At 50.5% G+C, this 13,942-nt stretch overlaps 1 protein-coding gene across 2 annotated transcripts; it reads right to left on the reverse strand.

Moving 5' to 3' along the window:
• Window positions 1–603: 603 nt before the first annotated feature.
• Nle1 (notchless homolog 1) lies at window positions 604–9,055 on the reverse strand. 2 transcript variants are annotated; one of them, XM_027921056.2, is made up of 13 exons: window positions 9,017–9,055; window positions 8,743–8,886; window positions 7,626–7,843; window positions 6,767–6,846; window positions 5,884–5,960; window positions 5,434–5,531; window positions 4,912–5,104; window positions 4,268–4,403; window positions 4,087–4,133; window positions 3,004–3,206; window positions 1,851–2,010; window positions 1,682–1,752; window positions 604–936 (listed from the first exon to the last, which is right to left on the reverse strand). In XM_027921056.2, exons 1-13 carry the CDS (start codon window positions 9,032–9,034, stop codon window positions 924–926), a joined length of 1,458 nt encoding a protein of 485 aa, XP_027776857.2. In that variant the 5' UTR covers window positions 9,035–9,055; the 3' UTR covers window positions 604–923. The 2 variants fall into 2 exon arrangements, with proteins under 2 accessions (XP_027776857.2, XP_071459295.1); XM_071603194.1 differs by lacking the exons at window positions 5,884–5,960; window positions 6,767–6,846; window positions 7,626–7,843; window positions 8,743–8,886; window positions 9,017–9,055 and having other exon boundaries at window positions 5,028–5,104; window positions 5,434–5,514.
• Between the last annotated feature and the right edge of the window lie 4,887 nt (window positions 9,056–13,942).

Consider the following 13,942-nt stretch of genomic DNA (forward strand, 5'->3'; position numbering starts at 1 on the left):
GGCTGAGATCCAGTTAGGTGCTGTGCAGTCTCAAAAGCACAAGCAGGGCTGGGGCGGGGGTGGGGGTGGGGTGGAATGAGGTATTAGAAATGGAGACGGGATGCATACAGGGCAAGGTCTTGGTCAAGGGCCTAAGGAGGTCTTGGTGAGGATTCCTTTCATATTTGAAGGTTCTCACAGGGCAGAGTCATCCTAACACCCATGCCCACAAATGTTAAGGGTGTTCTCAGTATGGCCCCACTGCCACCCTGTCAGAGGGGGAGTCCTCTCGCTTGCCCATGGCCTTCTGTAGCACAGAGCTCAGCACCTAGCAGGGCCAAGTGTGCTGTGGGAGAAGCAAGAGGCATCTGCTTTCTAGCTGTACTCTACTCTGGCCAGTGCACACAGACACATGTGGCCAGTGCCTGCCATGGACAACACTGCTTTAACCTGTCCTCTGGCCAAGGTCACACTGGCCTCTCCCTTATGCATGGGGGAGAGGAAGGGCAATTCCTGGTCAGAATGGTTTTGCTATCACCCAGAACAAGGAAGGGGGTCAAAGAAATTTAGCACGGTGCACGGCTAAGCCCTAGGATTCTAGGACAAGGAACTGTAACCTGAACACACAATATATAAATTATTTATTTGGCCATAGAATCTGGGGTCTGACCCTGAACATAGCTGATACTTGGAAAAGGAGGCAGGGGCGACAACGGAGGCCTCACATACAGCCTGGCCTCCCCACTGCTGCCAGCACCAGCAAGGGACCGAAGAGTGCCCAGAGCAGGCAAAGGACCCGTGGGGAGACCCCACCAGGGTCTGTCAAGGACAGGAGGCCTCTGCTGGTGAGGAGGGGGTGTGCACTCCCATCCTGGTCTTTGTTTTCTGGCAGGGCGGGCAGCAGGCAGAAGCCAAGTTCAGGTGGGAGTCAGAACTGTGAGACTTCATCTCCTCCATCTGTGGGGAAGGGAAGGAATCAGGCTGGGATGCCTCTGTACAATCTCAGGAGCCCACTGTGGGGGATGATCTTTTTTTTTTTTTTTTTAACTTTGTATTTGGTGCTGAGGATCGAACCCAGGACCTTGCATGTGCGAGGCGAGCGCTCTACCACTGAACCACAATCCCAGCCCATGAATCACAACCCCAACCCGGGATGATCTTTTGATGACCTGAGAGTCATCAAAACCTGGCACTGTACCTGCTCTAGCCATGCAAACCCAGGCTATGTGTCCCCTGCCTGCCTCAGCCAGGATTCCACCTGGGACCTGGACTCTGATGCCCACTACCAGTGACAATCCTTTGCAAGTGCTTCAGTGTCAGAGTGTGTTTGCCCTCCTCAGTGATCCTCTATGAAGGTTCAAAAATTCCCAAGAGCCAGATTAAGTTTCCTGTGATTTCACACCAAAAAGCAGAACCAGGATCTGCACTCAGGTCTCAGGACTCTAACAAAGATTGAGTGCCTTGTGCTGGCGACCTGCACACACTGCTAGAGAGCAGCCTGAGTGCTGTCAGGGCCTCACAAATTCCCTAACTCCTGCAGCCCTCCACGTGCCCACTGAGGACCTGGCTTCACACACCACCGCAAACTCTGAGTACCAGGATGGTCCCTGAGAATGCCATGCCACAAGGGAAAGAATGCAAAGAGGGACCAACCCACTCAAGGGTAAGAGGAACACCTCAACCACCACCTCCCCACACTCACATCCGGAGGCACTTGTCCTTCCCGCCACTTGCCACTCTCTGGCCATCTGGACTCCAGTCAACAGCATAAACCTAAACATGAAGAGGAGGAGGGGAAGGACAGTGGAACGGTGAGGGGAGAAGGGCCAGGGTGCAATCCCAGCCCCCTCCTGCCCGCAGTGGCAGCCCACCTCATCAGCATGGCCTGGCAGGTCTGTGGCCAGCTTCTGGGCCTTCACGTCCCACACCTTCAGGGTGCTGTCACTGCTACCACTGACCAGCAGGCGGCTGTCAGCTGACCATGCAATCTGATAAACAGCAGCCACATGGCCACGCAGGGAAGCCAGGTACCTGAGCCAGGGGAGGATAATGATGGAGATTATGAAACAGGTATGAAGTGTCCCCCATTCCCACAGCAGTGGTTCTCAGCCTTGCTGTCTGCTAAAATTACCTGGGAATTTTTACAGAACTGTGCTGCCTGGCCTCCGTGCCAGACCATTTTAATCATTGCCAGTCATTACTATTTTGTGAAACTTCCCTAAATGAATTGCTCTGGGGTGTCTGGTGCCAGGCTTCCTACCTGCATGGCTCCACGTGCCTTAGAATCCAATGTGGCCACCTGCCTAGCCCATCTGCCTGACATCCCCCAGCATAGCAGCTGCTCGCTGACAGGTGGCCTGGAGTAACTGTGGGCCAGGCCCACCTGGAACTTTCAAATCAATATAGTCTATCTGTGACAGTTTGGACAAGCCATTAGGCCTGAGACTCAGTTTCTTTATTTGAAAAAGGAATTAAACAACTTATTACACAGAGCTGCTGTGTGAAAATACACAATAACTGACACTCAGTTTCCCTTCGGCCCCAACAAGGGTTCCCCTTTTTCCTGTCCCTGATGCATGTCTTTGCCTTGCCTCTGACCTAGTTAACCCCAAGTCATTATAACCCCTTACACTAGGGCTTCTGACACTTTTAACTGGTAGCAGTATCACCTGATGAGTCTGCATTTTCCATTATGCTCCCGGGAGACGATAATGCCACTGGCCCAGGGATCACACTTTGTGGGCAACGTAACGACTGCACCACAGCCCTACCTAGGGTTCCACTTTCTCGAGGGCTGCCACACCCCTGGCCCTCTGGCAAGCTCTAAGGTTATTTCTTTACTTTGATGTGAAGGGATCTAGCATTTTTAGTGCCCACTTAGTGCTGGTCCCAAATATACTATCTCACTGATCCTTGTAACAATACTGAAAAAGAGGAAGAAACACAGAAATCTAGACAATTGCTGAGGCAACATCAAGTGCCTTCTATAGCCAATGCGTCCAGAGGCACACTGCCCCAACTCACCTGCCAGTCCTGCCGTCCCACAGCTTGATGGACTTGTCGAAGGAGGCACTGGCCACAATGCGGGAGTCAGGAGAAAAGAGCACCTGGTTGATGAGTGCTTGGTGTCCCGTCATCCGTGCAAGGGGCTTCTTGTCCTCTGCTGGGGACCACAGGAATAAGGTGAAGTCGTCTGAGCCAGACACCAGCCTCTCTGGGCCCTGGCCCTGGGGAGGAGGGGCAGAAAGTACATCATATTGGATATGGTCAGACACTGACTGCACACACCAGGGACACAGGCTAGGGCTAACTAGGAGAAATGAGGCTACTTGTTCACACATGACTCCAGGCAAGTCAATTCACCCAAAAGGAAAATGAAATCCTGTATGTTCACGGAATCATTTCTATGATACAAAATTGTATGACAAAGCAGGTACAGACTGGTATATTAAAAAAAAGGAACGGGCTGGGTTTGTGGCTCAGTGGTAGAGCACTTGCCTCGCAGTGTGAGGCACTGGGTTCGATTCTTAGCACCACATGAAGGTATTTGTCCACCTACAACTAAATATATATATATATACACACACACACATACATATACGTGTGTGTTTGTGTGTGTGTATATATAAAAATAAAATGCAAGACATTGGTAGCACTGGATGCTTCCATAAGGAATGGTCGGCTGTGCAAGAGATGAGTGATGTTTCACAATATACCTTTTTATGAACTTTGAACCTTAGACCATGTGAATGTGGCCCTTATACACACACACTCACAAAATAAAATGATCCCCAGTGCATTTAAGATTTAAGGATCACAAATGAGGATTATTAAGAACAGGTTTTCAGTGGTGCAGGTCTATTCCCAGCTATCCAGAAGGGAGACTGAAGCAGGAGGATTGCAAATTCAAAGCCGGCCTGTGCAACCTGGCGAGCCCTTGTCTCAAACAAATAAACAAAAAACAACTTTTCAGAATAGGTACTCTGAGAACTGGGGCTAGAAGAGACTAGAAGGGAACAGAGGTCCAAGTGTCTGACAAGAGTGTTTCAGTGACCAGCTGAGAAAAATACACAGAGCTGGGGAAGCACGTGGCTGGCACACACTCACCCGCACGAGGTTGTACCGGCTTAGGGCCCTTTCCTTCAGCTCCTGCACTGTGTCCAGGTACCACAGGAGAAAGATGGGGAACAAGGCTGATTAGAAAATCCAATACAAAAAGCAACATCCCCATGATGTTGGAGAACTGGCTCCTCCTCCGGCAGCCCTCTCCCCTCCTCCTCTCACTCACAGGACCCCTGCAGGTCTTGGGCATTAACCGTGGCCTCGGCAGGCTCAAAGGCTCCTGTGCGCAGGGCATAGTCGGTGCTAAGTGCCATGGTATTCACCCAGTGGCCATGGCCTTGAAGAGTCCGGCACAGCACACCCTAGGGTGGAGGGAGATGGATCAAACACACATATAACCCACTTCCATCTTGGAAGATCAGCCCCAGGAGACCAGCATGGGATACGAACCAGGACCCTGAGACTTCAGCACCCATTCACTATGATCTTAATCAAACCACCCATGGGCTCAAGTTTCTGTTTATATATGAAATGAGAGGACTGGCCTGTTTCATGGAAGAGAAGTCCACCAGAATAAAAGGGCTCCAGTCAAACAGCTTTGGGATATGGTAGGTTTTAAAAAGCTAACCAGGCTTCCCACAGCAGGACTTTCCAGAGCTAGACTAGGCTACTGGAGGGAAAGGAGGTGCTGGAATCCCCATAATAAAGCAGCACCAACCTCAGAGCCCCTTGTTGCAGCAGCACCCTCCTGACTGGACTCTCAGCACATTCGGGAAACACTGGACTTGCTGAGGCCAAGTGTGCTCCCAGTTCCAGCACTGTGTGCCCCCAAATTTGCCAGAATGGCTTCTGTACCCTCCCAGTTCTTACATCATGGGCCCTCCAGACTTTGATGGTACGGTCCTGGGAAGCAGAGTACAGAAGCCCATCTCCTCCCCACCGGAGACAGGTGACTGACTGCGTGTGCCCGGTAAGGATTCGCTCACAGCGGCCTGCAGTTGTGTCCCAGACCCGCACACTGCCATCCTTGGAGCTGCTGGCCACGTAGCAGCACTCAGGGTTCCTGCCAAGGGGAAGGGAAATGTGCTCTTATTTCTGACCTGGCAATGCCGTTCGGCCCACAGCACCTCCCATTCCCAACTCAAAGGCCAGGGACAATCTCCTGATAGCTTCCTGACCCCAAGACCTGGCTGCTCTGCAAGACAGTTCCCAAGCCCAACCATGAGCAGCCTCCCTGCAAGTGGAAGGGTGGGTCTAGATCTAGAGGCCCCACCCCCTGTCAAGCTGTTACTGACGTCCAGATGCCCATCACACCCTTCAGGAAAGTGTCTCTGCATCAAACAGGAAAGGGGGCAGCTTTGATCCTGGCTAAGTTCAGTTAGTGTCACTTACGCATGGAGGGGCTCCCAGCTCAAGCCCGTAATCCACTTGCTGTGGCCGGCAAGGGTCCTGCCCACCTGCTTCCCTGTGCTTGGGTCCCAGAGGAGAATCTGAAGAACAGAAACTCACTGAATAATCCTCTCCAACCTATCCCAAAGGTCTCCTGGTTACCTACTACCCCTACACCTAACCCTTCCTGAAGATCCCAGGACCCTATTCTGAACTGGCCCTAAGTCCTTAGTTTTTGGTTTTTTGTTTTTGTACTGGAAATTTAACCCAGGGGTGCTTTACTACTGAGGTACATCCCCAGCCCTTTTTGTTTTTTGAGGCAAGATCTCACTAAGTTGCTGAGGCTGGCCTTGAACTTGTGATACTTCTGCCTCAGTCTCCCAAAGCTGCTAGGATTACAGGTGTGGACTACTTCACCACACCTGGCTGCTTAGTTATCTTGACACCACCTACCTGGCCATTCTTGCAGCCTGAGGCTAGTTTCTTGCCATCTGGGGACCAGGATATGCTAAGGACCCAGTGTCTGTGTCCTAAGAAAGCAAGGGAGAGAGAAAGGAGGGCCCACATCCATCTTCATCCTCAGTGCCTAACAATGCACGGCACATTGCAAGCACTCCTAAACCAACTGCCAAAAAAACGAATGCCAAGAAAAGGGGAGACGAGGATCCTAGGCTGAGGGAGAACTTTCTAATAATTCCTTATGGGACACTTGGTATAAAGGGTTTCCACACACAACATCCCTTTTAATTCTAATACAGGGAGCAAGACAAGAATTATCCTTTTCCAGATGTGAAGACAGAAGCTTAGGCATGCAGCATGACCTGCAACATATAAAATCATCCCAGTATATTCCTAGCATATAACATATAAAAATCATATAAAATCATCCTAGTATATGGTACAGCACTCACTCTCCTAGTGTGGTTCCCAGACTAGCACCATCAGCATCATCTGGAACTTGTTGGAAATGCAAATTCACAGGCCTTACCCCAGATCTACCAAAACAAAAACTCAGCAATCTGTATTTCGACAAGCCCTGGAGGTGATTCTGATGTATGCTAAAGTCTAAGAACAACTATGGCAGAGGTTGGATTTAAGCCAGGCTCTCCTTGCTAAGGGGTAGTCAGCTCCTCTCCACAAGGCCATGTTGATTTTGGTCCAGTCTCTACCTGTTTTAAGTGGCTGGCTAGTCTCAAGGACACAGTCTCTATCGAGGAATAGAGAACCAGATATTGGATGGTAGGGGGTTAGAACTGACTCTGAGCTTCCCCACAAACTAAAAAGAGCTGGGCAATTCAGCCACCTTAAGACCCCAAGTGGCTACATACATACTGACCCTTGCATGTGAAATGTGGTGTCTCTGTGCTGAGATCCCAGAAGCGCACAGTGGTGTCTCCGGAGCCACTGGCCAAGTACCTGGGGAAGAGAAGAGGCCCCTTGACTGTGGCAGTGCACCCCAGATGCTGCACATGTGCATTTCTGTTGCCTATCCAACCATCTGTGAACAAAATCTGGGATAGGACTCCTTCCTCTCCCTGAGGAGGAGAAATATGGCAATGATGCCATTTGGGAGAAGACCCCAGGAGGCCACTTCACCTCCTTCCTGATAGGAAGGACCACAGTGATAACCTGCTCATTCTTTCCCCTTTCTCAGTGCTGGGGTCAAACCCAGGGCATTCAGCGTGCTAGGTGAGCATTCTACTACTGAGCTACATTCCAAGCCCTTTTTAAAATGTTGAGCAGTGTCTCAGTTGCTGAGGCTGGCCGTGAACGTGCAATTTTCCTGCCTCAGCCTCCAACATTGCTAGGATTAAAGGCATGAGCCATTACACCTGGCTGTAACTAGCTTTGGAAGCTTTTCATATCCTCAGAGGGCTCTGAGAAGAAATGAATCCCAGTTTCATGGGAAATAAATGAATTCAGAAAGGTGAAGTGACTCATTCAAGTCACACAGCTCAGAAGGGATGAACCTAAAGCTCCCATGCTCTGACATCAAGTCCATGAAAGACTCTTCCAAGGCAGGTATCCTTAGCCCTTGGAAAACAGACCTCAATAGGGAAGTCCCTTTCTTGCAAACTGGGTGCACAGCTCAAGTCTATGGTAGGCAACATCAATCTTAACTCTGGGGCACTCTCCCCACCCCAGTTAGAGACGGCATCCCCAGACCCCAACCACAATTCTACAGCTATCCTTACTTTCCTGTGGGGCTAAAGGCCACAGAAATGACTGCTTCACTGTGGCCCTCCAAGGAGCTGGTGCAGCGGGTCACGGCTCGGACCCTGAAGATGGCCTGTGGCTGGTAGATGATGTCTAGGATCTTCTCTGTCTCGACTGCCTGGGACTCCAGTGTCTTCCCCAGCGAGGAGGTGATTTCAGCATCATGGACAAAGAAAGCCAGGGGCAGGGGATCCTCCTGCAAAACAATGGTGAAGGGCAACTCTACTATGCAGGACATACAGGGTCCACCTCTGCCCTGGACACTCCCCAGTGAGCGGTGGGAGGTAAGGTTGCCTTCTTTACAGCCACTCTGCTTGGGATACCCCTATCAGTCCCCATATGGCAGGATGTTTTAATCCTTGAAGAGCAATCTTAGGACATTCACATAATCTGCATATCACAATTACCCTGGGAAACAGACATTACTATCCCCACTTGATGGATTAAAAAAAATAGGCTCAGAGGAACTAAATAATTAGTTCAATGTCCTAATGCTAATGACTAATTCAGGTTATCTGGTGTTCTGCAAAAAGAACAGCAAGATTCAGGGTTAGGGTCACCACATAGCATTATTTGGTATCTTCCAAACCATCCCACTAGTCTATACCTGTGTAAGAAGCATCTGAAAAGCGGATTTAAAATGCGGACTGTTTGCCTGGTCTGGTTTAGTAAGTGGGGTAGGGGCCAAGAGCTGCATTTTTAGGCACTACCCCTCCCCAGCAGAGAGCAGCACTTCATAAACACTGATTGAAAGGTTAAGAACACTGGTTTTGAGTCTGTCAGACTTGCATTCCAATTCCATATCTATCACCTGAGGATATTAATATGTCCCTTCTTAAGGGACTGTGACATGGAATCAAGGAGATTTGGCACCCAACGCGTTCAAAATGCGGCCTCTGCGCAGGTGAACACGATGTGAAAGGGGTAAAGCGCTTTCACACGGATCCCACCTTCTGCCCTCACTGGGAGGCGGGTGGGGACTCCGCAAGGCAGGCCACCCACTGTTGGTTAGCGGAGGGGCCCCTGAACCCCAGATCCTCGATCTCCTGGTCCTCCACTGGGCCCACCCTGGGGAGGAGAAGCCGGGCCGCTCACCTGAGCCAGCAGCGCGTTGCACACCAGCTGCAGCTTGTCGGGAGTGATGTCCACGGGCACGTCGAACGGGGAACCCAGCAGCTGCCCGCCCTCATCCTGGAACTGCACTAGCAGCCGCTGCACATCTGGCGCCGCCGTCTCGTCCTGCGCAAACAAGCGGGGTGTCGGTGAGCTTCGCAGCCCGATCGCTGGCCCCGGCTTTGCCTCCCAGCGGCCTCGGGGACCCCGCCCGGCGCCGAGCCACGGAGCCCCCTCCCCATCTGAGCACACCCACCACCACTGCGGCCGCCATCCTGCGTCCCCACGTGGAGGAGAAAGATTCCGGCAGGGACAGAGCGCCGCCGCCGTGCCGCGCGTGGCCGCCGACGGCCACAGCGCCCTCCGGGGTTCGGAGGAGAAGAGTCGGGCCGTCCCTAGCCGGGACTCTGGACTTCCTCTGATCAACAGCCTTTCCATATTTGTCCCCGCGGTGCCTTCCTGGGTATAGTCATCCTTTTTAGACTCTTCGCGACAGGGATTCTTGCCCTATTTTATAAATGAGCAAACCGAGGAGTTGGGAAGTTAGAGACTTACCTCCAAATAACAGAGACAGAAAACGGCAGAGACTGAGTGGGCTGAGTTCCAGTCAGCGCACCTGGCAGGGGTGGCTTACAGAGTCAGAAACTATTATTCTTTTTAAAAATGGGTGGAGTCAATTAATATTTGATGAGCACAAAAGCAAATAATCTCAGCTGGACATGATGGTGCAAACCTATAATTCCAACTACTTGAAAGGCTGAGGCAGGAGGATGACAGTTTGGGGCTAGCCTTGGGCACTTAGCTAGATCCAGACTCGAAATAAAAAATAAAAAGGGCTGGGATGTAGCTCAGTGGTGGAGTGACCTGCCTCGCACACCATGAGGCCCTGAGTTTGATCTCCAGCACTGTAAAGAATTGGGGGTGGGGTGGGGGCGCAAACCATCTGCAGTTACCAGCGTTGTACAGCAATAATAATAATAGTAATGATAGCACTGTGTCAGGCATTGTTCAAAGTGCTTTATATACTTAACTCATTTAATCTTCACAACAGCCCTTTCCTCTCACATTTCTGATGAGGAGCCCAAGCAAAGAGTAATGAACATGAACTCTCTTATTGGTCACTTGGGATCTTCTCCAGCTTCTCTCCTGTCCATGACCCCTCTGGCAGTCTCAAACTCCTAAGTCACTTCTGCCTCACTTACAACATTATTCCCTCCAGCCACCCTGCCACACTGAGTAACACACCTTCACTTCTCTTTCTTTTTTTGGTACTGAGGATTGAACCCCTGAACACTTTACCCCTACCCATAGCCCAGCCTGTTGCTATAGTTTATTTATAGACAGGGTCTTGCTGATTTGCTCAGGTTCTCTCTAAGTTGCTGAGGCTGGCATTGAACCTTCGATCCTGCTGTCTCATTCTTCTGAGCTGCTGGGATTATAGGAATCCACCACTGCTGACTATTGCTTCCTGTGTGGACTACCACCACAGCCTCTGGACCTGCCTCCCCGTCTCTATCCCCTTCCTGCTGCAGCCAGGGCCATCTTTCAAACCAAAAACTGCTCTATTACTGACTTTTCATCCAAAACCTTTCAATGTTCCCCTTACATGCGAGAATGAACCACACTCCTTATGGCCCACACAGCCTCACTGTCTCAGCCACCCCTCTCTAAGATCAGAGCCTTCTGTCTTGTTTCTGAACTTGTCCAAGGCATGGCTCTTCCTGCATTAGTGCTCTTGTACTTGCAGGTTTTCATTTTTCCTGTCTGGGAATATTATGGACAGAATTGTGTTCTTTGAAATGCATGTGTCAAAAAACATATGCCCTCTAGGGAGGAAATAAAGTTTAAGTGAGGTCATAAGGGCAGGGCCCGAGTCTGATTGAACTGGTGCCTTTATAAGAAAAAGAAGGGAGTCCAGAACATGCACTCTGCCCCCCATCCCTGGTCTCTCCACCTCTCCAACTATACCTCATTCTGAGGACACGGAAGCACTAAGGAGCCCAAGAAGCAGAGGAGAGAGGCCTCACCAGAGTCCGACCCAGATGGCACCTTGATCTTAGGCTTCTCAAGCCCAGAGCTGTGAGAAAATCAATGTCTGCTGTTTGGGCCTCCCAGATGGTGGTATTCTGTTATAGCCATCTGAGCAGACTAATACAGGCTGCTGAGACAGTTCCTCATTCTTCAGGTCTGGCCTTAAATATTCATTCATTTATCCATCCAGCAATTGTATTGAGCAAGTATTCTCTGCCAGACCTTGCTCTTAAAACTCTACATGCATTAAACTAATTTATCACTTATTCAGGAAAACCTTCTCTGAAACAACATCATAGTTCCTTGTTTTGCATTTTTATTTTATTTATTTATTTGGTACCAGGCTTTGGGTGCTTAACCACTGAGCCGCATCCCCAGCCCTTTTAATGTTTTATTTTAAAACAGGGTCTTGCTAAGTTGCTCAGAGCCTTGCTAAGTTGCTGAGGCTGGCTTTGAACTTGTGATCCTCCTACCTCATCCTCCTAAGCCGCTGGGATTATAGGTGTGAGCCACCAAACCTGGCCTGTTTTGCATTTTGAAAACATCTTAGTATTCCTCACATTTAGAAATCACAGATCTAGCTGGACATGGTGGGATCCTCCTAACAACTCAGGAGGCTGAGGCAGAAGGATCACAAGTTTGAGGCCAGCCTCAGCAATTTAGCAAGACCCTGTCTCAAAATAAAATGAAAAATTAAAAAGGCTAGGGATGTTTAGTGGTAGAGTACCCCTGGGTTAATCCCCAGTACCAATAAATAAATAAATGGAAAGAAATCACAGTTCCATGGAATTACTTCATTAATTAATTTAATAAATACCACTGAGCACTTACTATGTTCCACAAATTGTTATATACACTGGGAATATGTAAGTGAATAAGTGGAACAAATCCTTGCCTTGTGAGTGTTCTCTGCTTCCCTTACCTTTCACAGTTCCTGGCACATAGGAAATGCTTGTAGAATAAATTACTGATCAGGATTTGAATTTAGGGTTCCTTAGCCCTAAAATCATAAAACCAAAGTTCTCTGCTAATGGCAAGCTCCCTATCGTATTACCTCATTGTTTGCCCCACAAAGGGGATCCAGGGTTTAGGATAACAAGAAGGCAGGGGATTCATCCATCCATTCATTCATTCGTTCATTCAACAAATACATGTGAAGGCGGGCACAGTGGCACACACCTCTACTTGGGAGGCTGAGGCAGGAGGATCACTGGAGCCCAGGAGTTCAAAGCCAACCTGAGCAACACAGTGAGACTCCTTATCACAACAAAAACAAAACCGAGGACAAAACCAAAATCAGAGCCTGGGGACATAGCTCGTTGGTAGAGTGCTTGCCTCGAATGCACAAGGCCCTGGGTTTGATTCCCACCACCACCAAAATAAATAAATAAATAAATAAATAAATAAACAAACAAACAAATAAATAAATAATAATAATAAAATAAAATCAACTATGGATTGGGGTTTAGCAGCGAAGTAGATCCTGTCCAAGGCACACTTAGCTGTGTCTAAGTGTCCAAGGTCACAGGATGAGGAGCAGGATCTGAATTGGGTGACTCTACCTACCCTTTTTCTTCAGTGTCTTTTGGGCAAGTTGGAAAATATATGGGAGGTGGGGGTGGAATAGGGGTTCGAGAACACAGCCTGGCATACAATGCCATTCTCCCATGCAGAGAATGTGACTCTGCCTGTCTCTCTGGTTGGGTGGGGGGTTTGCAATCTTTTTGAGCTGCTGTCCTTTCCCTCCAGAAGCGAGCACTCAGCCCCAGTTTGGGGGCTTTGGAGGGCAGAAAGATTCTCAGTCCAAGTGGGAACATCTAAGTAAATTTGCCTTGGCAGCCCTTCCCGAGTGAAGGAATAACAGTTGCGCCCCAGGATCTCCCCCTCTGTGGTGGTGGATGCAGCTTGTCCCTGGAAGCCTGCTTCTGCTGAGGAGCCTCCTCTTGTCCTGGGAGGGTTCCCTGTGACCTGGGCTGAGGGGAGTCATAGTTCTTGGTCTCAGGGAATTTGCATTCTGACCCAGCCCTGGCCCTTGATTTCAGTCTGATGGGGAAGAAACAGAGCCCTCAGGGAGCTCCCAATCTGACCAGAGAGGTGGGCTGAATGTGTTCCCAGGACATAGTGGAGGGACGGGTAGAAAACATTCACACCCAAACAGCCACCCAGGCACACTACACCTGGCTGGTAGGTCAGGCTCCTCTTTCTGCAAAGCAAGGACATTTCAACAGGCGAACGCAGGACAGCCAGGTGGAGGTGCTGCAATAAGTACAAGTGGAAGAGGAAAAGGAACTTTCCTCCAGTCTGTCCTCCCCCTCCCGCCAGAAAGGCATTTCTGGAAGTCTCCAGTTGGTCAGGGACTTGGGCAGCTGCTCTGTGTCCGCGTCCATCAGCCCCTCAGCTGTCACTCTGCTCCCAAAATAGCAATGGCGGTGGTGGAGGGGGGGAGGTTGTTTATCTGGGAAGGAGGTGGAGATGGGGCATTACGGCTGTGCCTGGGGAGGGGGTCTGCTGGGGGGTTCCCGTCCCTTCTGGATCTTTCTCTCGCTCTTTGTGGTACGAGTGTCTGAGGCTCCCAGGACTGCCCCTGAGCCTGGTGCTCAAGGGGCAGAGGACAGTCAGCACCTCCACGTGGTCATGACTGTCCAGTCCAGGGAGGGGGAGGACCCTGAGTATCAATGACAGACTCCAGGGACACCTGCCCCTGTGTCCAAATATGGTCTCGAGCCACTGGCTGGAGTGATAAAGTCTCCTGGGTCAGGGCTGGGAGGGGCAGACCGAGGCTGTTGGCCGGCCGAGGTGGGCACAACTCCAGAGCAGCATCCCAGGAGCAAGCGACCTGCTGAGAGGGTGAGCTGCCCGGGAGACTCTAGGGAGAGGGTGCTGGGAACCCTCAGGCCTGCTGGCAGATGATGGTGTAGGCCTTTAGCACTTGGCTTCACCCAACTGGGCTGAGAGGCACCGGGACTCAGATACCCTCTCAAGGGGTCAGGCTCTGAGCAAATGTTATAATGTCCTTCAGGGGTGATTATTTTGGGGCTGCTCGGGTAGGTCCCTTCCATGCAGAATGCCCGCCCTCCACCCTGGTGGTGACCTGGGGCCCTGGACCTCAGGCCAAGAGCCCTGCCCTGGGTCTGGAGTGAGGGGCTGACCA

The sequence above is a fragment of the Marmota flaviventris genome, chromosome 17 (genome assembly GCF_047511675.1).
Source record: "Marmota flaviventris isolate mMarFla1 chromosome 17, mMarFla1.hap1, whole genome shotgun sequence".
NCBI classification, from domain to species: Eukaryota; Metazoa; Chordata; class Mammalia; order Rodentia; family Sciuridae; genus Marmota; species Marmota flaviventris.